This window comes from Parambassis ranga, chromosome 4 (assembly GCF_900634625.1).
Source record: "Parambassis ranga chromosome 4, fParRan2.1, whole genome shotgun sequence".
NCBI classification, from domain to species: domain Eukaryota; kingdom Metazoa; phylum Chordata; class Actinopteri; family Ambassidae; genus Parambassis; species Parambassis ranga.
The window spans coordinates 9,221,340-9,247,994 of NC_041025.1; the positions used below are offsets into that span (position 1 = coordinate 9,221,340).

General features: G+C 42.3%; 1 protein-coding gene across 21 annotated transcripts in view; it reads right to left on the reverse strand.

Annotated features, from left to right (window-relative positions):
* celf5a (cugbp, Elav-like family member 5a) overlaps positions 1-26,655 on the reverse strand; it is a 160,980-nt gene that overhangs the window by 56,891 nt on the left and 77,434 nt on the right. For 11 of the 21 annotated variants that reach the window (XM_028403053.1, XM_028403044.1, XM_028403048.1 and 8 more), the window contains exon 3: positions 11,334-11,382. In XM_028403053.1, coding sequence (XP_028258854.1) covers positions 11,334-11,382 — 49 coding nt within the window. Of the gene's footprint in view, positions 1-11,327; positions 11,383-26,655 lie in introns of all 21 variants that reach the window. The other 10 variants (XM_028403055.1, XM_028403046.1, XM_028403051.1 and 7 more) reach the window with 2 other exon arrangements.

A 26,655-nucleotide genomic window follows, 5' to 3' on the forward strand; every position in this document is an offset into this window, starting at 1 on the left:
TGAACTTTTAAACTGAACTGTGTTTGCTTGCTCTCAGAGGTTCATTCTATCAGTCCCTCTAGATGAGGTCACCGAGGTGGAGAGAGATAAAGAGATGTTTTGTAAGAGAAAAATGCCGAATAGGAGGAGAAGAAGAAGAGCAAGATGTTGGGAGGTCCAGGTCACATGGTGGGCTCCAGGACCTTGTGGTGGAGGTACAGCGCACTTCCCCTGAGCTACATTTGCCCTTTAGCTGCAGTGAAGCAGCCAGGCAGGCTGAGTGGACAGAGGCAGGTGGGGGTGGGGGTGGTAGTATGAAGCACGGAGGGAATGACAGAAAAAGCGAGACGAGTGAGCTGGAGAGAGAAATGTTGCATTGAATTCTAATGTCAGATCAGAGCCGAGCTGAACACGGAGGAGATCTCTCCTGCCAGCAGCGTACGAGTACGCATCTGTATCAAGGGTAAAATATTGTGATCTTTGATTATTCCCTCTTTCACCTTTCATTAATGTCATCCAGATAGAAGGCGAGGCAGCTTGACATGCACACAGAAAGGATTTCACAGACACACGGGTGAGATAGCACAGGGTTTTGACAGAAGCCTTTGTTTCCCTCTACTGTTGCTGTACATTACTCCTCTGCAGTCGTAGGTCACATTCATTTCATACTGAGAAGCAGCTCTCTGTGGGCTGTTTTCATGTTCTGTTTTTGGGCTCATGTGATAAGCATGGAAATAAGAAATTAGCCTGAGTTATGTGCAATAAAGCCAGAAAGCGAGTTACTTACAGAATGACTCACTCATACACACTCACTGTACAATTTATAAGAAGATGATAAAAATGAATCCTATACATTCTAATATGTAATATTCATCTATATCTATACACAATTATGTACTTTTATACACCTTGCTTTTAAACAAATCATTAATTTAAACAAGCTAAACTTGTACATCTCTAATGATGATGATGTTGAAATCATAATTTGTACAGAGAGAAGACATGATAATATAGCTTTATATTCAATGCTGGCATTGTGGCTTGGTTTAAATAGTCAGGGTGACTTTGTTTACTTTAATGAAATCAAATGCTACAAATAAAATTCAGCTCCACTGTCGTGGGATCCCATTTCTCCAGATAAATAATTCAGATTGTACATGCTGGCAGGCCAAGAATAGATTCCCAAAATAACAGGAGGCAGGAGGGATGGAGGAAGGTGGGTAGCAGGAAAGTGTACGGCAACTATCCGCAGGGGCTGACAGCCAGCCAGCCGGGGACTCACAGCCTCCCTCAGCATCTCAACCTCCAGCCCCTCCTTGACCTGGGAGTAAGAGCATCTCTTGATAGCCCTGCTGTACTAGGCATATCATTCCTACTACTACTTTTAGTGTCCTGTCTTATGATCAGATGTAACATGTTCCTCCTGTCACTAGTTGCTTCACCTACTGCCAGATTGGTTGTTAAACTGAGCTGCCATAGATTAAGAGACATTTTCAGATTAGGTGCAAAAGAACACCTCCTTTCAAAAGTCAAGTAAGATGCAGTGATTCAAGGTTTCTTACTTTAACATTCAGGAATCAATCCCTGCTTCCAACCCAGCATATTAGGTTGATGTGTGCCAGCAGTCCAGGCAGGCAGCTGTCCAGGGCTGTACCTTTCCCTAAAGCACATTGTGCCTGCACTGCTCCCTGATTCCCTGATAACATTAATGCCAGGCAGATGTCCCCGAACTAGTGCAGACATTTTCTTAATATTAAAGTTGTAGAGTGGCCTCTTTTCTAAGCCCCAGCCGAATTTCTTGAAAATCTCCAATGGCTTTTAAGAGCAGCACAATATTGACCCACAATATCTTTCACATCAACAACAGCCAAGCCATTCCCTTCCCTAATGGTAGGAAAATCAATAGGTAACGAATGGGCTTATTTATATTTCAAGCAATGATGTGTCATGTTTTGGTTTTTGTGACAAGTTTATTGCTGTAGGGGATACACAGGATGAAGATGTGCAATGTAATAATGAAAAAAGCATGTATCTGTGGATCTGTATCAGCTGTTGTCATTCTACAGCAAATAACATCTGTTCCAGATGGAGATCTCATCCTTATCACAACACAGGTTCACCTCCGTCATTAGTCTAAGTCCAACTCAGTACCTAATCTAGAATGAAAAGACAGTTCAGCCCTCAGATCTCCCCCAATAACTCCCCCCACTATCAAAGCGCCCTTTGAAGTTCATGCTCTATAAAATTGGCTCAGGTCAGAGTTCCTGCAGTCAAAGGTACAGCAGTCATATTAAAGCTTCTTCGTCTTTCTACTTATTCCCCAGTGCAACCTTGGCTGCCTTTGTATTCTTTGGCAGGGACCTCCTTCATGTTTATTGCAAAGAGGCAATCAGAATGGCCTGTTTTAGGACCGGGCCACAAGCTCCTAAGAACTGAAGTGTCTTGGGCAATGCTTAAGAACTTCTTTGTATGGAGTCCCATTTGCCAGTCATCCTTGACAATGCCAGTTTGCCTGATAGACTCATCAATGAGACAGAGCCAGGGGATAAGTCAACAGAGCGGGGAGGAGGAATACAGGAAAGGAAAACAAAACAAAGTGCACATTAGGGGATAGTATAAGACCCTTGTACAAATATCAGTGTAAGATCTAAGAGATCGAGTGAGAGAAGAGGAATATAGTACATAAGGAGAAAAAAGGGTAAAAAAACAACCTCATTTTATGAGTTACAGTGAACCATGGCAAGGCCGGGGCAGTCAGAGCATGACCACATCAACACTTGGAATATACACACACATGGAAACATGCACACACACCAATACTTGTATGAATAATGTTAAAACACCTTCTTCCTTCATGCACCAAAGCAAAGGTTACCCCAATCATCTTTTCAGCTGCTGCAGTTTTACAGCCTCAGAATGACTGCTTCTCTCTCCATTACCTCTGCACTCGTTTGACTGGCAGATGTGTGGAGGGAGGGTGGATAGAGAGTGGGCGGGTGGGTAATCATGGGACTGTGTGTGTCACAGTACGTGCATGCTCACAGCACTATTTGTCGTTTCAGCAGGTGAGATGGGAAAGGCAGGTGAGACGTGGCTGGGCCTAATTTAAAAGCCTCTTTACGGTGCCCACTGAACCAACGTTGGCATTCCCTAATGGTGCATCACAAGCACGTCTTCCCGTGCTAGTCCTCCTTATCTCTTATGTCGTGTGTCCTTGTCTGTTGTCATTGCTTTAATAGCTGCCAGAGCTTAAGTCACAGACAATATAGGCACAGCAAAACAGTGACTAATTTCATGCAGATTGAATGTAACACTGGATGTTTTTAAACTGAAGTAGGGCTAATCTCTGTTTAATCCACTGCTTCCATATCTGTGCCTGAATCATTTGGTTGGAGCAGGTGTCCTTTCCAGTCCAGTGGTAGCATGGCGCAGTGATTTAAGTGAAGTGACTGACAGTGAGGGAGACAGGGGGTGATATGAGAGGCTAATGGAGTTAATATACTGAGATGGAGAGATAGAGGAAAGGAGTGATTGGGGGGACAGACAAAGAGATCAAGCCAAACTACAGGTACTGTAATGAATACAGATCTAATTTTAGAGCCGATTGTTTTGTCAGTATAACTTCTTCTCTAACTTTCTGCTGCTTGCCTGTGGTATATACTTGCAGGGCCTAGATGTCCTATGAAATATATCACTGTCATCATACATGCGCCTAATGTGTAAATATTCAAATATATGAGTTGACATTTTCATTTATCTGAGAGTGGCATGTTGGTTTATTCAGTTTTCTCACACAAAAGTGCTCCTCCAACGTTTTATAGAGTGAAATAGAAGTTGATGTACAATTAGAGTGACAGGATTGCATATATTTTGACTGCAAAGGCATTTTCTTTCTGTCCATATCCTGAGGTAGAGAATGCTCTTGTTTCCTGTCTCTTTCTTTGTCATCATTTTTTTTCCCCTCACCATTTCTTCCTCTTGCGCTCCATGTCACTCATAATCTTTTTATGTCCCCAGTCATGAGAGATGCAAGGTCACTGTCATACAATAACAACTACTTAATAAAGAGACACATTTATTTTCATACTAAACTCACAGTATAAATGTGTAAATACCGTCACAGTGTAAATATGAAAATAATGAAAACACAAACTAGCTATTTTTTCTTAACAATTAATTGCGGTGCAGGCTGTGCTCACTGTTCAAATAGGGCAGTGCTTGTTGCTCATGTACAAAAACAGTTTTTTCTACACATTGAAGCTCCTAATAGTCTTTGGCCTCTCTCAGTGAACAAACAGGGCATTTTCTTTCCACATGGGGTATAAGGAGCAAAGGTCTCACAAAATTGGGGCAGAGAATTCAGAGCAGGGAAGAGGCCAGACAGTGAAGAGAGGAGGGCAAAATATAAAAACTAGTGTTGGCCTAAAAATGATCAAACCCACTGAAAAATACCAAACTAACTCCTCTACTTTACATACAATAAGTGCTGCTGTTAACATTGTATGACAACTTCACTCAATAAACTTCATGATTTAAATGAGTCTAACTCCAAAGTGAACTACAGAGCTTGTTTCGCTGATGTATTGGTGTTAGATTTTTCTGTGTGTGTGGTGTGTGTGTTTGCATGCATCTCCAGTCTGCTTTAATCTCCTCCCATCTGCTAGTGGACCTCCTCTCCCTGTGCTGAGGCCTGCCGTGCCCCGCCCGATCTGCTGAGCCTGACCTCACTGTGTGTATAAATGTGTGTGCAGGTGTCTGTGTATTCATGTGTGTGTGTGTTTGTTCCTGTGTGTGGGGGTTGCTTGATGAGCCTGGTTCCTTATGAAGTGGTGTCATTAAAGCAGAGAGAAGAAGCAAACGGGTGATTGCAGTGATTTGGCAAAGGTTGCAAAGACTCTGTCCTCCAATCAGAGTCCTTGCCTGGCCTCCTCCAGCTCCACCGCAATCACAGAGCACTGAGTCCAGGGAGAGCACACGTACAAATCCACACACTAGTTTATCAGCCAAGCCTCAGGTATGGGCATTGCTATTATCTGCTTTGGGCTTACACCTGAAGATTTCACATCAGGAGGTCACAGTCAACCTATAATAATTTTGTTTAATAAAATAATCTGCACCAAAACAAGTGCATAATTTACAGCAAGTTAAACCAAGACATGAAATACATAAATATATAAGAGCTGCAAAACAGCCTGCTTCTCTCCTGATGCACTGTCTGCTTTGAATAAAGGGAAATGAAATGGACAATAAAACAGAAAACGGAAAAAGGAAAATCCTAAAAAAGTCAGTTGTATTATCCATCTTTATTCCATTGTTCTGTGCAACTAAGTATGTTTGCACTGCAGGTCTTGTTAATCTAGCTTCTGTTGTAAATACAAGGTACAGTGCAGTGTGTAATAAGCATGTGAGATAATTTCCTGACAGGCATGTGTCTGTGAAATGAAAAGGTAAGAGTCTTTTACCTACAAGTACCCTACAAGAATCACTTTCAAGCACAACTATACCTAAAAAAGATTCACAATCCTGATGTATTTACAGACTAATATCATCTAATGATAAGCAGTGGATATGTTCTAACTTGTATCAATGAACGAATGACATATTTCTGTTGTCGTCACATAAAAATGTTACACTATGTGTAGCTCAAATATGTGTGGAATATATATATATATATATGTGGAAAACCAAACCGCTGTACATTGTCCGCATGCTTCAAAGGGTACCAATAGAGACGCAGGGGAGGAAGAGGGGGACAAAGCAGGAGAATGAATTATAAAGTGTAGAGAATCGAGCACTAAATTGATCTGCAGTCTGTCTGTCTCCAAAGAGGTGGAGTCGCTGTAATGAGAATGGCATACCACATGCATACGAGCGCCGTCTCTTCCCCATCTCCATCCCTCTCTCAAAGAAGACAAGTTTGTTTCTCAAGGTGATTGTTGCTGTGATAAGGGAGAGGGTGTTATTAAGGGTGACAGCGAAGGGGCTGAGAGGCAGTGGCTGACTGGATAACCTTGTCCCCATCCCCGCCTCGCTTCCTTCTGCATGAGCATCTCCACCACTGGCCAGCCCCTGCCTGCTTGCTCGTCTGAACACAATCTGCTGGCTGGAATTACCTCCCGGCCCCAGGAAAACTAAACATGATTTCTGACCTTTCCTTTCTGTGTTCAACAGTAACCTTTGCTGATCCGCCTACGCTACGAGACCACTGCAACGAGCGAGGGATGGAGCAGAAAGGATGTGTTTAAATGAAAAAAATGAAAAATAAATGAAAAGGGATGAATGTGTATTTAGCTGAATTTATGTATGTGTGCATATTTATCAGTGAGTGTGGAGGCGATACGCAATAACGGAAACACTTGTACAATCAGTAAATGCTTCCTATGTGAAGCTATCAGTGTTCAATTTTTGTTGCTCGCTCTTTTTAATCAGTGCTGTTATATTGAAAACTGTGTTCTTGTTATTTTGTCTACCTCTGCTTCCATCTGTGTATGTGCTGACTGAGTGCACCACAGAAGTTGCAGAAATAGTGTATTTGCATGGAGAGGGAAAAAAAGTAAGAGACACTGTGTTTGCAGAAATACTGCATCTTTCAACTTGCTAAATTCATTACATCATCACTCTGTGCTCTCTTGTTGTTCTTTGCCACATCAGCAACTTTTTGCATTGGTGTTATCATTAGTAGTTTGTTAGATAAGGCTAATTGATCTCTACCTACCCAGTGTATTAGTGAATTGTTGTGATCTGCTTCTTCCACTGACTCTGCATAACTCCTCCAGCCTCAGCACAATCTGACCCTCAGGAGCAAAGCACATCCCTATAGGAATGATTTCATCATCTCTTTCTCCCTCTCTCGCTCTCTCTCTTTGTTTGTCTGTTGCTCCCCTACTTTCTCACCCCATGTCTGTTATTCATAAACCTCCACCCCCCTCCCACCTCTCTACAACGAACCCTGTTCGTGCTGATGTGAGGGTAAATGTAAGAGCTTACAGGCAGAGTGACCTGAACATCCCAGGATGGCTTGCTGGAGTTAGCAGACTGAACTCCTGGTGAGCAAAGGCCTGTGTATCAGTATTGTTTGTTTAAAAGCACCAGAGGGGATTTGGACAAGGAGTGTGAGCTCTGAATGTGTGACCCAGAGCTGGCCTTACTATTGGATTAGCTCACCCTGATCCCCACAACCTCTGAACATGCTCCCTACTATTTCAAGATCTCTCCATTTATGCCCAGCCAAGCACATTGTGACCAGTAATCTATAGTTTTCTTCTCTCCAAAGAGAGAAGATGTACTGTTCAGCTTTTTTTTTGCTTTTCCGCTACCTCCCCTCCCCCTCTCTGGTTTATCCACACTTTTCTCTGTTTATTTTTGCACTTGTTCTCACTCTCTCCCACTTTTAGTGTCTCAGAACAAATTCCCTTCTTTCACCTCTCTACTTGTGCCATCAGTCTTTCCTCTACTCATTCCTCTCTCGCTCTAACTACCCCTCTCTCTTTCATTCCTTCCCGCCTTTCTAAAGGGGATCAGTAGAGCTTAGAGGCCTTCCTGCTTGGTTCATTACTGTGCTGCTCTGACACAGGGAGCTTGTCTCTATAGAAAAAAAATGGGGAACACTACTGATGTTTAATACATGGACCACTCTGTTGTCTTTTACGCCAGATAAATTCATCATCAAAAACTGAACACAGAACAGCAACAGTGCATGTAAGCCTGCTCTCTCAATCTAGATTTTCAATCTTCCCTTTTTTTCTAGTCCTCGCTCTCCATTTAACTTATTGGCTCTCGTTCTCTCTCTCTCTCTTTGTTCCGTCACATCTCAGTGATTTCGAGCAAACCTTTTTCATTGTCCTTCAGTTGGAGTAAACATACAAACACAACGCTGCTGCTAGGCCCACAACACAAAAAGAAAACCTGACCCGTGCCGTTCAGCATATGTGTACACCATGTGCATGTAACCTATACCATCCATGTCCCTGTGTGTGCACACTTGTTCCTATTATCATGTACATCCAACTACCCACTGCGTGTGTGTTCGGCTGAGAGCAAAAGAGAGAAGTGTGTGTGTGTCAGAGCCGTATGGGTATGTATGCGTTTGCCTGTTTGTCCTCTCCGCGTGGGCGTGTGTGTGGGCGGCAGGCCTGCCTCGAAAATGGCAGAGCCTGTTTCTAATCCAGGCCTCCTCAGTGGGCTGCAGCTCTAGCTGTGCCAGGCAGGCGTGCTGCAACACCAACAGAGCCCCAGCTGACAGCTATAGCCTGCTCCTCTCTCTGCTTTCTGGACAATCTCTCAGCTAAAAACTTTAACAATGGGTTAAGCTGAGGAAATGAGAGGAGCCACGAAGGAATGCACACGAAAGCACAAGAAAAACCATTTAGCCTGTGAGCGGGATGAGGCTTTGAAGAAAAAAAAGAGAAGAAAATCAAATGAAATGACAATCTACAAATAAAAAGAGAGCAGAAAGGGACAGATAGTAATGGTGGAATACTAAGAGGGGTGCTGCAGGTAAAAGGTTTAGGATGAAATCAAAGTGGTTAAAGCTGATTCATCCTGTGTGAGGACGCCAAGCTCTCTAAGGAGGCACTGAGCAGCCCTTCAAAAATGAAATATCAGCAGCAGTCAGTGCCAGTCATTGTGCCATCTGTGATGGAAAATCAATCTATTTCATATCAGAGACCTGTGAGGAGAAAATGAGAGAGACAGGTCCCTGCTGCCTCTTCGCTGTGCCTCTTTAAACGTCTCCCCAACAGAAACATCCCAGAATGGTCTGCGTCATCAGTGACGGAGACATTCACAGCGCTGGTGGCTCAATGTGTAACGGCTGCTGTTCTGCTAGATTAGGTAGGTGATTGGCCATTAATATTCATTTCACAGTGTGTCTTTGTTAGGCGGCAGCGGGGGCTGACAGACTGTTTGGATGGATTTACTATTTCCTTTTCCTTTCTATAGGCAAGGTAGTTTTCTCATGTGGATTCTGTGAGGATACCTATCAGCTGAATGTACTGTGATTATTATCAGTTTGCTCATAATGTCAAACAAAGTGAATGCTGGGAATGTCTGCTCAGCTTTGATCTGATGTCCAAGAATCATCAAATATTTAGTAGAGTTAGAGTAATGTTCCAGTTTCATGACTGAGGCAGTGTCAGTTTTTACTGCAACAACTATAGGGACAGTAGACACCTCCTGTCTGTGCCTGTCTGGTCTTAATAACATTAGAGAGTTCCTCCTGGAGGAGTGGAGGTCCAGCAAGCATAAGACCATAGTAACAGGTCTTTCCCTTATGGACGACAACCTGGTGCAGGTGATCTGAACTGTCCTTCCCATAATGAGATTAAGGGACTAATTAGAATGACTGTGTGTTGTACTGTGGCAGTGTGCACTGAGGAATATGTGCCCCCTATCGGACCAGCAGTGTGGCCCCTGAGAGTGCAGGCCAGCCTGAGTCTGTCTCTTGTGTCCCTCCCTCTACCGCACTGAGAGGCTAATTAATAGTTTCTTTTTTTCTTTCTTTTTTCCCTACTGGCTCCTCCAGCTCCTGCCATGCAGAGTTTTAGTCCTGAAGTTATTGATCTGGATTCTGGTGGAGCCAAGCAAATAAGGATCAAAATAACACAAATTTAATCTAGCCAGTTTTGGCAGTTAAATATAGCAATAATTACAGAGCAAATAAGAATTACAGCAAATAATATGCTAAAGCTTGTAAAAGTAGGCCATGGAGGAGCATCAGCAGCATAGTCTATCAGTTAACAGCAGCAAAAGCAGCTAAAGACAGAACGAGATATGAAACCTAAATTATCTTTGCCAAGATTATTAAAGGAAGAATTCAGGCCAGCAGATTAGAAGCAGAACGAGAACAGGAGATTTAAAAATGACAATCACATCCATTCCCCTTCGCACATTCCCTACCTCACTTCTTCCTCCTAACCCGTTAAAGTCATGCTTGTGTTTGATTGCCCCTGTGGCGGCACTCTGACCTGTTCATTTAAGATGATGTGCAACTCTCTGGCCTCTTCCAACACTCATTTGTTCCTCAGTAGGGTCCCAACGGCTGGCCAATAAGAGGACCCCATACTGACCAAAGTGCCCTGGGAGCTCTAAAAGCAGCCACTCACAACCAAGTAAAGAGACAGCTGAGTGTCATTGTTAATGTGGACACACAGCACCACAATGGTAAAATCAATGGAGCTATAGGTGACATCAATCTTGACAGCACAAGACCCTTTTGCTTGTCTCACCACTCCTCTAAAGCTGTGAGTGAATGGTTCAGAGAAAGGAGGAGGATGGAGAAAGAAAGAAAAAAAAGAAAGCATGGGGATCCACAGTGATCTTTATTGGCCTTTCTACCATTCATCTCAAGGGGTTATGCTGTCCTTTGAAGATTGTGTGCATCTTGACAGGCAGCCAAGCGACCAGCCATCCTAATTCACCCAAAACAGGCAGAGGTTTTTAGGTAAAGCCTCAGAAGTGCTGCACGGCAGCTGTATGCGTTTGGCATCATTTTTGCATATTCTCTGCTCCTGTTTTCCACTTCCAAATCTCTCTCTCTCTCTCTCTCTCTCTCTCTCTCTCCCTTCTTGCACTGGGATGAGAAAAGACTGAAAACAGAATCCCTTCTTTAAATAACAAAAAGGCACTTGCTTTGTTAGGGGGTGACACACAAGAGTCACACCAAAAAAAATAAATAAAAAACAGCTAGGTTCATTGTCTCTGCCATTGACTTGAAGGATGCTTCCTCATCCCATTAACATATATGCAGATAGACAGTGAGTAAATGAAAGCCTCCCAAAACAGGAGAGATCAAAGACAACAGTATTAAGGCCAAGTAATGAGGATCTTGGCATGAAACCTGTAAATTTATTGATTGTTTGGCAAGCTGTACATGCAGCTCTTGCTCTATTTTTCCTGCCTTTATACCATTTTCTGCTCTGCAAATGCACAGATCAGGCAGTGTGGGCTTCAGCTGGGCCTTTGCAGATGGTTCCAGTATTGAGCCTAATCACGAGAGGAGAGATGAGCAGCAGGAAAGCCCATCATAGCTCTACATCCTTTCAATGACACATTCTTGAATCAATTACTGACAGTACAAAAAGCACAGAATGAGACTAATGCATGAACCCAGAGATTACAGTATATAGTGTGCAGTGGAATCGCAGTGATGTCACTTAATGTGTCCAATGAACATTCAGATGCAATGACATAAGAATTTGTGATGAAATGGAAAAAAAAGAGTGTTGGCTGAAGAAATATTGCATTGAGAGCAGTGGAACAGATGAGATCATAGAGGAAGAATGAAAAGAATTAGCCTAGATAAGGCAGATGAAAAGAGGGACATGAATAAATGATGAAGAAAAGAAGACAACTACCTCCACGACTCTCGCTGTCAGCCGGTTTCACCTGGATGGGGCGAGTCATCTGGAGGAGAGAGAAAAGAAAAAGCAGCAGAGGGGTTAGCACTGGTGACTCGGGCTGTCGTCGCTACAAAAAGAGGCCACAAACCAGAGGTGTCAGCGGCCTCTCTCCCATACTAATAGCTGTTCAGCGATACTGATCAAAGTGCCACGGCTGGAGAGGAACCCAAAACACCATCATGCATCTAAGTTGACTTGACACTATATTGTTTCTGGTGCCTGTATTTCAATGCAAACAAAACAACCTACCACACATAAAATGGGATGTGTGTGTACATGTGTCTATTCGCATTTAGGGTCTTTCATGGCAGCTGCATAAAGAGGGTGAGGGGCTACATATGAGTGTCTAAGTGAGAGAGGCCAAGGCAGTCCTAATAAAAGTGAATCCAGCCACAGGAGGAGAGAGATCAATGCAGGCCTATTGATCCGGGCCCTTGGGCTGTGGAGAGTGTCTGGCTGGGAAGGATTCTCTGGTTAGGAGGCTCACTCTAATCCACTGGACCCTGATAAGAATGGCATTGCCTGGATTAGATGCCTCTGTCATCACAGTCTTTGTGTCACGCTCTCCTCCTTCCCCAATTTTACCTCCTTTTTTCATTATTGTTGTTCAGGCTGAACAATTTTTTATTCATTTATTTTTTTTTCTTTACCAGACTTGGACTTGATTTGAGGAAAAGGAAAAAAAAGGAAAAGTTTGAGAGATGTAGCTGTGATTTAGGATCTGTTTGTAGCTGCTGAAGGGCTTTTTAATTGATTAATACTCCTACTCACATAGTGTTAAAACACTCATCTACACACATGTAGTATAATAGTATTACCTGTGTGTGGGTAGATGTGTGTAGGTAGTCTATGTGGCAGAGTACAGGTCTCATGCCAGTGCTTTCTACATCTAGACTCGCCCCTAAAATGTGGGCCAAAAATGGCCTAAATCTGTAACCATCTTACCACACTAACCCATTTACAGTAAACCATTTGCTATTATTTTGCATTACAGTCAAAACGCATATATTTTTATAGCTACATATATTTTAAAACCATCATCCTGCCTTCTTTTTTTTTCTTTTTTTTCTGTTGAATTCTACATCAGGGCTGAAAAAGGTCAGATTTAAAAACAGGGCAGTCCAATAAAAGCATGACATGTTCAAGGAGAAACACTATAATGGGATTTTAAAATGTCTTAATAACATGCTGATATATGGGGGAGAGCTCAGGCCGGATTCATTAAGTGCTAAACGTATCCATTTTCACCTTGAGGAACTGAGTAACCTTCCTTAGCTGAAATTATTCCATAAATTTACCCATCGTAAATAATAACTAGCACCAGCTAAGTCTTTGTAGGAAAACAGGCAGAATGCTATCCTTGTGAAGCTTGAGTTTTCAGCTCCTTGTTTCCTGGGTGGCTCCCCATCCCTCTCCCTCCCCATCCACAAGTGCTTTCTTTTCCTTGTTCAACACGAGCAAAGTAACCCTACAGTATGCTAATGCAAAGCCACAGGGCGCACTGCTCCACAGCATGTACAGAATCAACCGTAATACTATCGCACACGTGTTCAAAGCAACCTCTGAGTCAGAAACACCTCCAAATGAGGGGGAAAAAAACGTCCGCGAGACAAATTCACAGACAACTTTACAACCTTCTGCTTATTCTCAATAGCACAGGAAATCTTTGAGTTTGCCTTTGACATGTCAAATGGACAAAAGACGCTTCAATCCTGCCAGTAGATTTTTTTTTTCTTTTTGTTCAAATGCATGACGGAGGAGGCCAAATCTGCGGCTGTGGCTCCTCTACCATGCTATGATCTCAGCCATCTCTACAGGGTGCCTGTGTGTGTGTGTGTGTGGGAGGCAGCTCTCTCTAAAGCTAGTTACTGTTCAGCCTCCAACATGCCAGCTTAATGGTCTATTTATTTGCCCGAGAGCAATGCATTATGGTCCCGAACAATCAGTGCTGATGGCTCTTCGTTTGTTAAATTTCCCTTGAACACATAAGAAAAATACAAATCACGTAATTCCAACAGAAATTAAGCACACACTGTACACTTGTACTGTAGTCATGTCAAGCATGCAAAGTATGTTTAAGTTCAATTTATTAAGCAGCGTTGTCATGGAAACCATTCATTGACTCAGACACTGTACAGCATCTTTTCAGTCTGTTCTTTATGTGCTTGTTGCTTCTCGACACACCAACAAAGAGTGAGGAGTTACTGTTGGTGTCTCTAGATATAACCTTTTAATGAAGTTTTAATTGAATGTTTTTTTATGTATCTGTTAATAAGTAAAGCGATGGATGGGGTGAAAGAGATGAATGAGAGATACAGAAAGGAGGTAATAGAGATACACAACATAAAAGCAAAAAAGAGAAAGAGAGAAAAGGATGTCTGCAACTCTTAGGTAAGATTGCCTCTCTGCTGAGTGGTGTTTTTAATAGAAATAGAATTTGAACAAATATTGAGAGAGAATTTTTAATTTAGCTCCCTGTTGTACTGTTTTCTTGCTATATTCTTCTTCTTCTTCTCTTATTCAACAAAAGTTTAAAGAATATAGTGTTCAGTTGAGTATAAATTCTCTATCTATCTATCTATCTATCTATCTATCTATCTATCTATCTATCTATCTATCTATCTATCTATCTATCTATCTATCTATCAATTGCAATGTAGGATCAGTGATCATAGCACCTACTGTGCTGTTGACACTCCCTTTAAGCATGATATTTTGTCTTCCTGTTATTAAAGATCTAAGAATATGAGAAAGATATATATATAAAAATTAATCAAAATAAGAAATGTGAGGTCTTTGAAGGCTGACAGTTTAAACGCTTTTTAAATTTTATATCTTTTTTTGGCATTAGGTCCTTTAGAATAGAGCTTACAATTAACTGAATGTGTGGCTTCAAGACCTTCAACACTTTACCTTTCTCTTTTATTAGAAAATACAGTTTTTGTTTTCCCATTGTGAGCCTTGGTCTTTCTCTGTTTCGCAATCTCCTTCTGCTGCTCTACAGGCTTTGACAAATCTATAGTTCCATAAGTTTTTATTGAGTCGCCTTATTTGCCTAGTTAAGTGCAGTCAGTTGAATTAAAGCTCTTAGCACTTGTATGCTGCTGGTAATATGAAGGGTCAGATAGGAACCCTAGGGCCTGCTGTACATAATGCAGTGTGCAATAGTAGGCATGGAATGTACACACAAAGCCAGCTGGGTTGTCTCTGTTCATCAATCTTCAAGACCGATGTGCAGCTATTCTTTTAGATGGCTGGTCTTAGATCATTTACACACAGGGTTCAGTTTTCGATTATTCCTCTGCATGTCGCATCAATATTCACAGGTCAATTAACCATTTCTGAATGGATGGCTTGATTCTAGTTTGTAAACCAGGCCAGCTACAACTACTTCATAAGTCAAGCATCAACCTACAAGGCCAAGAGTTGAAGCCAAAGCAGAAGTGCCAATAACTGCAGTTTCACAAATGGCTCCAAATATGAGTCAGTCCCTGTGGCCCTCTATGATAGCCAGCCCGGTAAAGAAGAAATCATGTTTTGGTCTCTACGGATAGAGCAAAGGCAGCCAGCCATTAGTCTGCTCCACCAACACTCCACCACCTTTGCCCATATTTGGATTAACGGGCAGTTTTGATGGCAGCAGCTGGAGGCACCATACTGGGCCTCACAAACACTTCTCCGGCAAAACGTGGGTGACATCACTGAGGGTTCATCTATCTGTGTTTACCATCTGCAGTTATACCATTAAGTGCTACCAGAAATCAAAAACATTCATAGTAATGGTTATGTACAAAAAGGTGAATTGTTTTTTGTAAACATTTTTCCAGTCTTTTAATGTATCTATTGCTACATGTTCTTTAATGTGTTTCTGCAAGTATCTAAATAAACATTAATGTTAGAGCAAAATGGTCCTTTGTATGGGTGAGTATTGGAGGGATAAGTTTCAACCAGGATACCATATAAATAAGAACCTCTGTCTTCTCTGTCTTCATCATGCTTCAGCTTCCTTGTAAAGTCTGGCCTAGCACCGGAGCCATTAAAGCTGTTACTATTATTCTGTACTAAGCTAGAGAGACCACCAAAGACTCTGGGCTCCAGCTACAAAAGACATTCCAGAGTCTGATTTCAAATTACACATAGAAGTCAAGGAAGTGGAGTCAGGACTTGGTCGGCTAGTTGTGTGGAGGATTTAGAGTCTACTGTTGGCACTAACTGTGACAGTAATGAGTTCATGACTAGTAGAGTTAAGCAGGATTGAGTGGTACAGAGTCCCAGACTACATGCTGAAACCCCAGAGAGGGCCAGCAGCTAGACAATAATACTGCTTTCAAAGCCCTGGTGCGATTCCAAGTCCCAAACTTTGCTAGTCTTTAACTTTCATATTATCCCAGAATGAGAGCCTCCACCTTAGAGAAATGCTGTAAATAGGAATAAAAGTGCAGCAAATCCTGCTGTTTTTTTAGTGGCCTCAGTTGAAGTCCTTTAAAACAGTTATGCAACAGTGCTTACTTACACTGCAGCAATAAAATAACTCTAATAGCCATACAATATGTGTGATGTCTTCTGGCTTTCATTCAGATTTAATATAAAGTAATGTTTGCCCTGGGATCATTAATACACATTAGTGGGCCATCAAGCTCATATTGCTGCACTGCTCAGTAACAGGAGCATAAACAGCCCCCCTCTGACTGGTCCGTCTCAGCTGATATAATTAATATTTCCAATTATTGATCTGAGGGAGTGCTGAGTGGTGACTGTCCGGGGGCCCCGGCTTCAGCTAATAAATCTGTACTATGTACAGTAGGAAGGAAGTGGAGTGGAGTTGAGACAGTGAGACAGTGAGAGAGAGAGAGGGAGAGGGGAGAACTGTGGTGTAATGATCTACAGTTAAGAAGTCCTTTGTTGCAATCACAATAAGTATTCATTGACAATAAAATGATACATGCAGATCACATTTAAAATGCTCACTCAAGCCTGGTAATGGACTATTTCAAAACTACTTTGTTAGGTTGTGGTTTTTACAACATGATACAAGAAAAACATGTTGTTTCTGTCGGTAAGGACAGGCTGCAACTAATATGTCAATACTTCCCTTGTAGACTGGAGCTGATTCCACTCTTTACATGGCATATAACTAGCTAGGGGAAGATAAAGGAAACTAGCCAAAACCATGTGCCCAACTCGTCTTTACATGGTATTTATGTTGTTATCTTTGAAGAGTGCAACTATAAATTGCTTGTAATACATAGGTGAAATATATTTATTTCTAAACTACTCAGAAATCTCTTAAGATGGTGAAAATCAAATCAATTGACCTATCCTTTTATAAATAATAAATTGTAAACTTTTCCTTAACATCTTGAATTTGTGCATAGTTGCTTTTATTCACCGAGCACATGTGTAGTGTAGTGTGCACATACAGTAGATTTCTGAGTAACTACTGTGTTTCTGTACGCACTCACGCTTCATTTTCTCTGCTGGTGTGTAAATATATTGCACCTGCGTGTGAACATGTTCATATATGTGCTTGAATGCATGTGGGAGAATGTGTGTGCAGGTGATTTATAATTTACCCATATGTGAAAATGTGCTGGCGGCGGCAGTGTGGTGGTCCTGATAAGAAGCATCAGTCAGTGCTGGGGAGATGGCAGCCACTATAAGCTTTGGGATTCCTATCAGAACCAACAGGATTTAGAGCTTGAGGCACTGACATGGACTGACAGACGCCTGCAGACCTCAGCTTGACGGTATCGCATTTGAAAGTATAAAAAGTTCTACTCAGTATATCCAAATCATATTACATTATATTTCCATTAACATATAGGCATGTATGGTCCTGTTTACTTGCTTTTGCTTTGCAGTTATTTTGCAAGTCTTAGTGTTTTTTTAAGCTGAATTGCTCATTTTGGAACAAAACTGTTGACATCCATCTGTTAAATTGAATGTTTCTTGTAATATACCAATTAGCAATGAAGCCACAGCTAACTCACAAACATGTGCGATATGTAGTACTATTACTACTAGCACCACTACAACATATCTGATTAGGTCCATTAGACCTTCTGTTGTCTGATGCCATCCAAGTTCCTGTTTATCTCTTCCCCCAAAACACTAACTGCCTCCCAGCCCGAAGTCCATCTACACAATGCTTTCCAATAGGCGTTCCAACCCTCTCTATTATCATTGCTTTACTAGCTGAAGTGTTTGGCCAGCTGTCTGGCTGCTACAGCCCTCATTACACAGACAGCAGAACTCAGCTCTCATCAAGATTTCATGAAGGTGAATGTCACACATCAAAACCACCTCATTTGCAGCACCCCATGACTCAGCAGACAGACATGAGTGTGTTGGTTCTCATCAAACTCTTTATTACTTGCTGCAAAATACCACATAAAAATCTCACCATCCACCTCTGAGTTCACTTATCATTATATCCTAACCCTTCGCTCAGACACTGCCACTCGCTCTCTCACACCATGCTTGTCCGTCTAGTTGATTATGTCTTCCTGTCTTGTGGAGTATAAGCTCTCTACCAGAGTCCTACAAGACTTGTGCAGTGGACTAGGGTATGTGGGTGATAGAAACAGTGTGCAATCATGAGGGGGAGTAGATAGGGGGATTGAGCTAATGCCCAAATCCTGTCCTACTGAGCCTGTAGCGGGGCGTCCAAAAGATAAAGTGAAACAGAAGGAGAGAAAAGTGACAGAGAGAAGGAAAGAGAGGGGGAGGAAAAGGATCTTAGAGAAGTGACTGAAAAGAGAAAACTAATGAAAAGATGGTTTAGAAGATGAAGAGATTGAGAGAGGAGAGTGGGAGGTGATTTATTAATAATAGAAAGGAGAAAACAAAAAGAAACATTTTCCGCATCTTCCACCCCTCCTTCTCCTCCACTTTCTGACTTATGAGCCACACTTTGGTTATCAAGGGAAGGGCATCACTCCCAGACATCTTTGGCATGGCTGCTTTTCAAGCCCAGAGAGCTATTGACATGGCGTGTTACTGTAATGCGTGAAGCAGTGGGAGACTCATTGTAAATCTGTGTCAACAAATGCTGGAGCAGCAGCAAGCTCAATCTCTCTCGCTCTCTCTCTCTCTGCTTCTGCCTTGCTCTGCCTCTCTCTTGCATTTACCGACCTATCTAATGAATCTTATCTGCACAGCACACTGGAGGCTTAAGCTTTTGGTGGGCTCACATCTCTCCCACACACACTCTCTCTCTCTCTTTGTCTCTCACTCTATGTCTCTTTCTTATTCTGCTCAGTGTTTTATGTGGTTATACGCTCTTCAGTTCATTTTGAGGAACTGTCCTTAGAAAGATAAGATCATGACGACAGACCCAACCCAGTGGCTTCAGTAGGGCAACATTGTGCCAATCGCAGCACGTGCCACAGCGAGGGTCTGAAACGGGGAGGAAGTAACGAAATGGCAGAGGATATGTTCCATGACAGAATTACAGATCAGGAGTTGTGTGAGGCTTTAATGCTTAAAGGTGCCCTTATGCACCAACGCCATGTTTCCTATCTGGTTACTGCTTTGATATTTGCTTTGAAGATTATGTCCTGCCTGACTGTCAGTGAGTTATAACATCACATACAGCATGTGTGCATATAAGCACACTCCTGCACATGCACTTGAGGCGATATGAGATGAACTTGAGTTGAAATATTCCTAAATATAGCTTCTCAAGTTTGTCCTATTTATTGGTTTTTTAAACTTTCCATCCACAAGGGTTCTCAACCTTTTGGAGTCACAGCCCACAGAGAATAATTTGTGTGATGCCTGCAACTCCTGCCCTTAATCTAGTGACCACTGATAAATTGACTGAATGCTCACATTTTTTGCTAGCTGTTACTGTGTGTGTGTGTGTGTGTGTGCTTGCACTGTTAAATAGTGAAATGAACACTTCTACATTAGTGGCTGACTGTGTGTAGGTGGGGAGCTGTCCATAGTGCTGAAACTGGGAGGAAGAGATCAACTGATAGACAGATGGTACACGTCTCTGTAATTACTTCCTACTGTCTTTTTCATTCATTCAAAAAAAAGTCTTTTGTTGCTAGAAATCAGCAGGCCTTTTACTTTACTTCCTGTAGATGTAACTTACAAGAATGGTGTATGGCTTGTTAGCTAGTTCTTCTCATGCTAATCTGTGTTGAAGTGCATTTTATTAAAATATATTTGCATTTAATTAGTTACTGTTAGCCAAAAAGAGGAAGTGACATTGTGGTCAGCACTCAATGATGCAGCTAAGCTACATAAAAAGTGGAGGGAGGGGTGTGTGATACATGAAAGTGGGTGGTTATGTGGGCAAAATAGTGACCATGTGGCTTCACCCTTCAACATTGACTATACACACATATATCTTTGCCTCACTTTTGTTCCATGGATGGAGTTGCATTGTCCATCTTTATTTACAGTCAATAAGCCAGCTCACAACAACAGTCTAAAACTCATAGAATACTAACGTGTGAAATTTACACAACACTTCATCTGAGAGCATTTTAACAGCTCCTCTTGATGTCATGACAGCATTAAGAAGTTATAAATCATTCTTACTAAACCCTAAATGTGCCTACAGCAACAATATGGCATCTATTTATTAAATAAATGTCTCAACAGTAGCAGCACTTTTTCTAGTTTTTGAGTTGTTTACTGGGCATGCCTTATTAATAAAATTACTTGCTGGATGTAACAAAACAGACTTTGTTTCCCCAGTTTTGATTAAATATGCAGACATGATGCAAGCCCAGTGATTAGATGATTCATTTATGAGTGATTCACTGTTGTACTTTCAGGTACATTAAAGGGGAATTGACAACTCGCCAGATGGAACTGAAGTGGCTGATATTGGACAAAGCAACATAGTGAAAACTAAGTCAGAAGACAACAATAATGTTTATTGTAGTACATTTTCTACATATAATTCAGCCACACATGCCCCACTCTGATACACTGATACATACACACACACACCTAGCTGTCTGTTTCCTTTACCCTCTGTGTTGAGCCCAGAATGCTCCTGCTGCTGTCACAGCAGCTCCAGGATTGTGACAGATTACGGCCTGCTGCCCTGACCAATAGGAGCCAAGTAATGTTGCCTGCCCACTGACTCATAATTCTTGGCATACCTATGCCGAGTTGACGTTTCTTTAATGGTCCCCAGACCTCCAGTAGAAATCCTTGTCCTGAGCACTATGATTGCCTATTAGAAATTCACCAGCACTTGCATTTTCTCTGTCCACTCGCTATGCCACCCATCATAGGAGGAGAGAGAAGCAGCAGACTGGCCTCTCCGCCAGAGGAGGATAGAGATAGATGGAAGGAGGGAGTGAGATAGGGACACAGCCAAACATGTTGGCTTTAGTTAGGATAAAGGTGTGAGGGGAGCCAGATGTAGAGAAGGACCAAACACTGCTGTGCACCAATACTTTCCTCAACAAACATTGTTTTTTGGGCAGCAGTAGTGCAGTAGGCAGCAGTGGGCAAGACACTTTACCTGCATAGCCTCCAGTGTACTCACTGGTGTATGGCGCTCTTTGCTGGGCTGCCTTGAGCAATTTCCCCATTGTGGGACTAATAAAGGTTTCAATTATTATTATTATTATTATTATTTTACGCAAATGATATTCTCTCTTTCCTCTTACTGTTTTTATTCTTTCGGTTTCCACACCCTCCCACCCGCCTGCCATCTCATTAGCTGGCCCACGTCTGCCACAGATACAGATCAGTGTGACATATTGGTCATTGATGATAGGATGATCTGCCATTTGTCATCCTATAGGAATATTATCAAGTTGGTAAAATCTAATCTGGACTCGGCACAGTTGCATGGTACATGTGTATATTTGTGTGTGTGTGTCCATCAAAGGGCAGATTGGTTGAAGGAGCCAGAACTCGCAGGATCGACACAGGACCAGCCTGCTCTGTCCATCTGCTCCGAGCTTCATTCCCGGCATATCAATAGCCCATGTCTCTCTGTCTTCCTCTCTCTCTCTCTCTCTCTCTTACTCTTTCTCTCTCTCTCTCTCTCACACACACACACACACACAGCATTCTGTCACCTGCAACTTCTCCTGGTTCCATCACTCTCCCACCACTCCAGGCCTTGGCTGTAAAGCCTGCTTATGTTTCATCCTGACACTTAGAGAAAATCCCTGCTTGTCTATAAGCTCATTCAGCAGCACACAATAGAGACGGGCCTGTCTTCTAGCCTCTCTCGTCTGCTCCTCCTCTCTGAGTCTGACGCTGCAACACAGTGAAATTGTTTGCTAAATAAATAGAAGAACCCCTCTCACTGTATCTGGTTCAACCTTGAACTGCACAGAACCCGAGGACCAGACAAGCAGCACACTGTCCTGACCTCCTGCCATTTCTCCAAATCTGCAGCAAACACACTCTGACGAAGTGAGAACAAGAAGCACTGGAGCAGAAAACACATTGGAAGTGTCTTTGCCAACTCCCACTTCTCACTGCCTCTCAGGGCCCTGTGTGGCTGATTTCATTGGTAAGGTTTAGAGCGGGTGAGAGAATGTAGTTTGGGGCGGTTTTTCTGTGTGCTTGTCTAAATTTGGTCAACATGTTGTGCAAATAAAAAGAAGTTTTGTCACGTATTAGATGTTGTTGTTTCAGAAAGAGGAAAATATGGAGAAATTTGAGGACATGGAGGTGCTGCAGGGTACACTGAGAGCATTGGTTTGGGACAGGACAGAAGGAATTTATGTTTTTAAGTGAATGTGTTGTTTAGAGGCCACGGGTCACACACACAAACACACAATAGTTTTTTTTTTTTTTTAATTTATTTTCTAATGATGGTTTAAGCGCATAATTATCTCACCTGCCTATTCCACATGCCCATTTATTCATTAGAAATAATGTTCTCTATCACTTACGCATTATAAGAACTGTAGTCTCAAAACTTAGAGCTATGTAGTCGACAAAAATGGAGCACACATACATAAACATTCATCTGTTTTTTGTGTTTGTCGCACTTTAATTAGACATAACTTTTAATGTCCCTGTATTAGACATTTTTTTTGTTGTGTGTATCAAGACTTCTATGCTACTTAGCCCAACATTTGCTGAATATAACAATAGTGTGGGGTTCAAACTGAGGGCACATCCCCTGCTGCTGATGTTGCGTCTGTTCCAGACACCCTCCTGTCTGTTTCAGATTATTCTTGGTCCTCTTTTAGATGAAACAATGTATGTACCGGTTTGTCTCAGAAAGGGTTCACAAGACCTTCCTAATATCAAACAAATATGACAACTAATAGTAGTATGTTACTATTCATTAAACTTACCTTCTGTCGATTGTTGATTTGTTGGGGTTTTGGTTTCTCTGTTACATTAAGATGTTGCGTCCCCATGTGCTTTTAGCTCCTGCATTATTTTACCTTAATAATATTAAGTGTGTTATATGCCATTATTTTGAAATCTCTTAACATGCATATTTAGGACATCTGTGAGGTTTTTTATGTGTGAAATGCAAGGAGATTGTAGAAATGGTGAGGGTTTTGAAAACTCCTGTATTCTGAGCCTGGTTTAACCTCATAATGTATCCTCCACCATTTTTACAGCAGCATTCCTGACAGACCGTGACCTCACTTGCTCCTCATACCTCTCACCATGCAGGGATATTTGTATGCATGCATGTATTCATGAGCAGGTATTAAATTTAAAGATGTTTTTTACAGTCACGAGTCACTGATATACAGCTAATGCAGGGTCAGAAGAGAGAGAGGCAGGGAAGGAGAAGGAGAGAGACATTTAGTGCACTCTGTATGAACTCTGGCTAAATCACACTCAGAAGCCTCCTACACTCCTGCCACTCCTTGTCTTGGCTTTTATTATTTATTAATTTATTCTTTTCAATGACGTTCATCCAAGCACATTCGCCTAACAATTAGGACTTAAAGATTTAGCATTGTGCAATATAGGAACTTAAATCCTAGTGAAATTACATTTGGGATTTGAGATGGATTCTCTCTTCTTTTCCATACTCCCTGCAGCCATAGGGTGGATATTGTGTCTGTCGTTTCAGGAGGTCAGGATTGTTTTTCTCGTTTCTTTGGCTCTGAGGGCAGTCCTGGGAGCTCTAATGGCTAGTTCACACTCTGCTTTGCATTATTTCCTATAACTGCAAACACCAAGGGACTTACAGATGTAACCTACATACACTCATGCATGGGCAGAAAAATGCATACAAAAGCACACACACGCACGCTTCACTAACAGGACATGGGGGGGCTCTTAGCTGAAGGGGAGTGGGGTCACACAGGGGACGCTTTACTTGCTCTCAGACTCTACCACCCACAGACCTGAGCCAACGGGGTGTACATGTACAGTACTTATTCCAAAGTAAAGAGGACAGAGAGAAAGAGGGAAATAAGAGAGAAAAGTGCAGAGAAAATGGAAAGCCCAAAGAAAGTGATTTTGCCTCATAGTTCATCTTCATCTGGGTGCCCCGTCCCAACCCCCAGTTCATGAAATAAGTCCTGCTGAAAATCAATGGCAGTCCGAGCCGTGTAAAGGTCAGCCATTCAGCAGCGCTGGCCTTGGTGGACCAGTCAAGCCCAGGCTTGTACTGTGAAGCTCAGCTAAGTAGAATTAATGGGGGGATCGATTATTCTGCACACAACTTAAATTGAACTAAGCAGAGAATCATTTTAAGGCAGGAACTGTACCATGACATAGAATGAGATGCATTTGCCACATAGCCAACCCCAGAGCTCATTTAGCAAGCACAAAGTAAAGGTGGGAATAAAAAAGATATTTTTAAATAAAAGGATCTAACACACTCTCTCTGTCTCCGCTCTATCACTCTCCTTCTGCTCCCTCCTTTCTGAGTTCACCCTCTCTACAGTAACCTCCCAATAATACCTTGGAACCACCTGGGACCCAACTCATAGATTTGATACATAGAAGCACTTTTCCTCCTTTCTCTTTCCTCCCCCCTCAATCCCGTTTCCCTTTTTTTTCCTTGTTTTTTCGTATCACCTCCGGCACCTCATTCTTCTTGTATTTTCCGCTTGTTTAAAACAAAATCAATATGGAACCGGAGGAGACAAATCAACGTATGGTGGCACTGCGGGGGGAGGCCCAGCAGGCTCCCACCTCTCTGGTCACATGTTCCTCACTCGCTTTCACGTTCCACACTATGGGGGGGAGGGGATAAGTGAAAGAAGGACGGGCAGATGAGTGGAAGTAAAGATGTAAGGTTTGACTTATGAACGGATGAAATGATAAGAGACCAAAGGGCTGGAGAGGGATGAAAGGGGCTGGTGAAGGATGAAACAATGCTCCAATGGGAGGGCATATGGAAGGTGAAGTGAATGGAGAGAGGGATGAGAAAGAAAGAGGAGAGGAGTGGGTGGCAGGAGGAGGAGAAGGTGGTGGTGGTGTTGATGGGGGTGCATATCATGGAAAATTCTGCTCCAGTGACTGGAGTGCAGAACGGGAGCCCTCATCTATAATGTATATCATGGATCCGTGAGAGATTTTCATACATATAAAATGGAGCAGCACCAGGAAGTGTCTCGCTCCCACAGCACAGCCGAGAATCGCCTGTGGGGGCAATTTCAATATTCTGTTCTGTTTGTACTTTCATACTGTTAATTCACATATACCCCTATGTTCCTTAGCATTGCTTCATACTGTGTGAGTCAAAAAGGATTAAAAGACTCCATGACTATATGTAAACACATTTTATTGGAGATTATTCAAATAACTCCACTCCTGCGTATTTAACCTCTCTCTACACTTAAAGAGAACGCGCTCTGTTCTCACACCCCGAAACTCAGTTTATAAAGTTTATCAAACAAAGAAAAATAGATGATGCAGTACTTATATATCCATCATGAGCCCATGTCCCTCCCTATGATCTTGCATTTCTTTCTAAATAGTTTAGACAGCAAACATGGGCATCATGTGGGAATCTGGAAAAATGAAATAAATAAACATGACAAGTGGCCACTTAGCCACAGCCTCCCTCATTGAAACCTGATGAGGGCCGTGTCTCAGCTAACTTCAACAAACGCTAAGTGACATGCTTAAGTGGGTTCAGGTTGCGCATCCGGGGTAATTCAGTAAAAATACAAATGAGGCTGGCTTGAACAACAGATCACTATGCACTCATTGAAAATAGACAGATACAGAGTGAGAGCTGGAAAAGAGAGTAAGACTTTCATTTCTTTGCTCTGTCCTTCAGAAGATTCTCTCAGCCTCACATTGCCTGCCGGGTACACACACACACGGCCATAAACAGCATTATATAGACCCGGTGATTTCCCTCATTGGGAATCGATAACAAATAACCTCACTTTTCACTGGCCATTATGGTCGGTGTCGACCATACCCAGTCGTCTTTATCTGCACACCGATGTCACGGCTGACCTTGAGCTCTCTGCTCTTCTCCTTCTCTCTCTCTCTCTCCACTCCCCAGGTAGATTTCAAGCAGACGATTCAGTCCTGGTTTTTGGAAAGGTTCAAATTGAGCCCTATGGGAGTGAGGAGCAGGGAGCAGCCATCTCCCATGACAGATCAATGGTAGGTCTCACCACAGGGCAGGGGGCCAGCGCCTCGCACAACCTGCTAATAGAATCCCAATGTCATTGCTGACACTACAACGCCAGGGCTGTTAGAGGTTAGCCTGAGGTAGGACAGTAGGACAGCCATGGTTTAAAATGCCTTCAAGGTCTCCATGTTTCCGATTCTGCTGCCATGTGAGGATGTGTTTGTGTGTGTGTGTCTGTGTGCACACATGGAGAGATAAAGTTAGCAAAGTTTTTGTTGAAGTCAGGGAGTACTCACACACGTATGAATTCATATAGAGTCTATAGCACAAAAGGCTAAGCTATGCAACTTTCTCAAACTTTCATTTCACTCTTTAGTCCTTTGCAGTTTCTGCCTTTCTCTCTTAAAGTAGATTCAAACTCTTGCCTTCTCCCCTTTTGCATTTTTAAATTCTCTCTTTCTCCCTCTCAGTTCAAAGATACAGTAGAAATTTTAGGCCTTATTAACATCCCAGACATCCAACTGCAGCGTAGAGCAGTGAAACCCATGATTCATAGCACACATCATTCCATGTGTTCCACTTTAAGACAGACTGCAGCAGCCGTTAAGCCACTATAAACACCTACACCTACACACACGCGCACACACACATGCAGACACACACACACAGATGTATGAGTGAGCGATGAGAGCAGGGGAAATCTTGGTCACCAGAGGAAACATGTCTCAGAGAGTCTTAAGAGCTCCTGATGAAGATGAAGAGAGGACT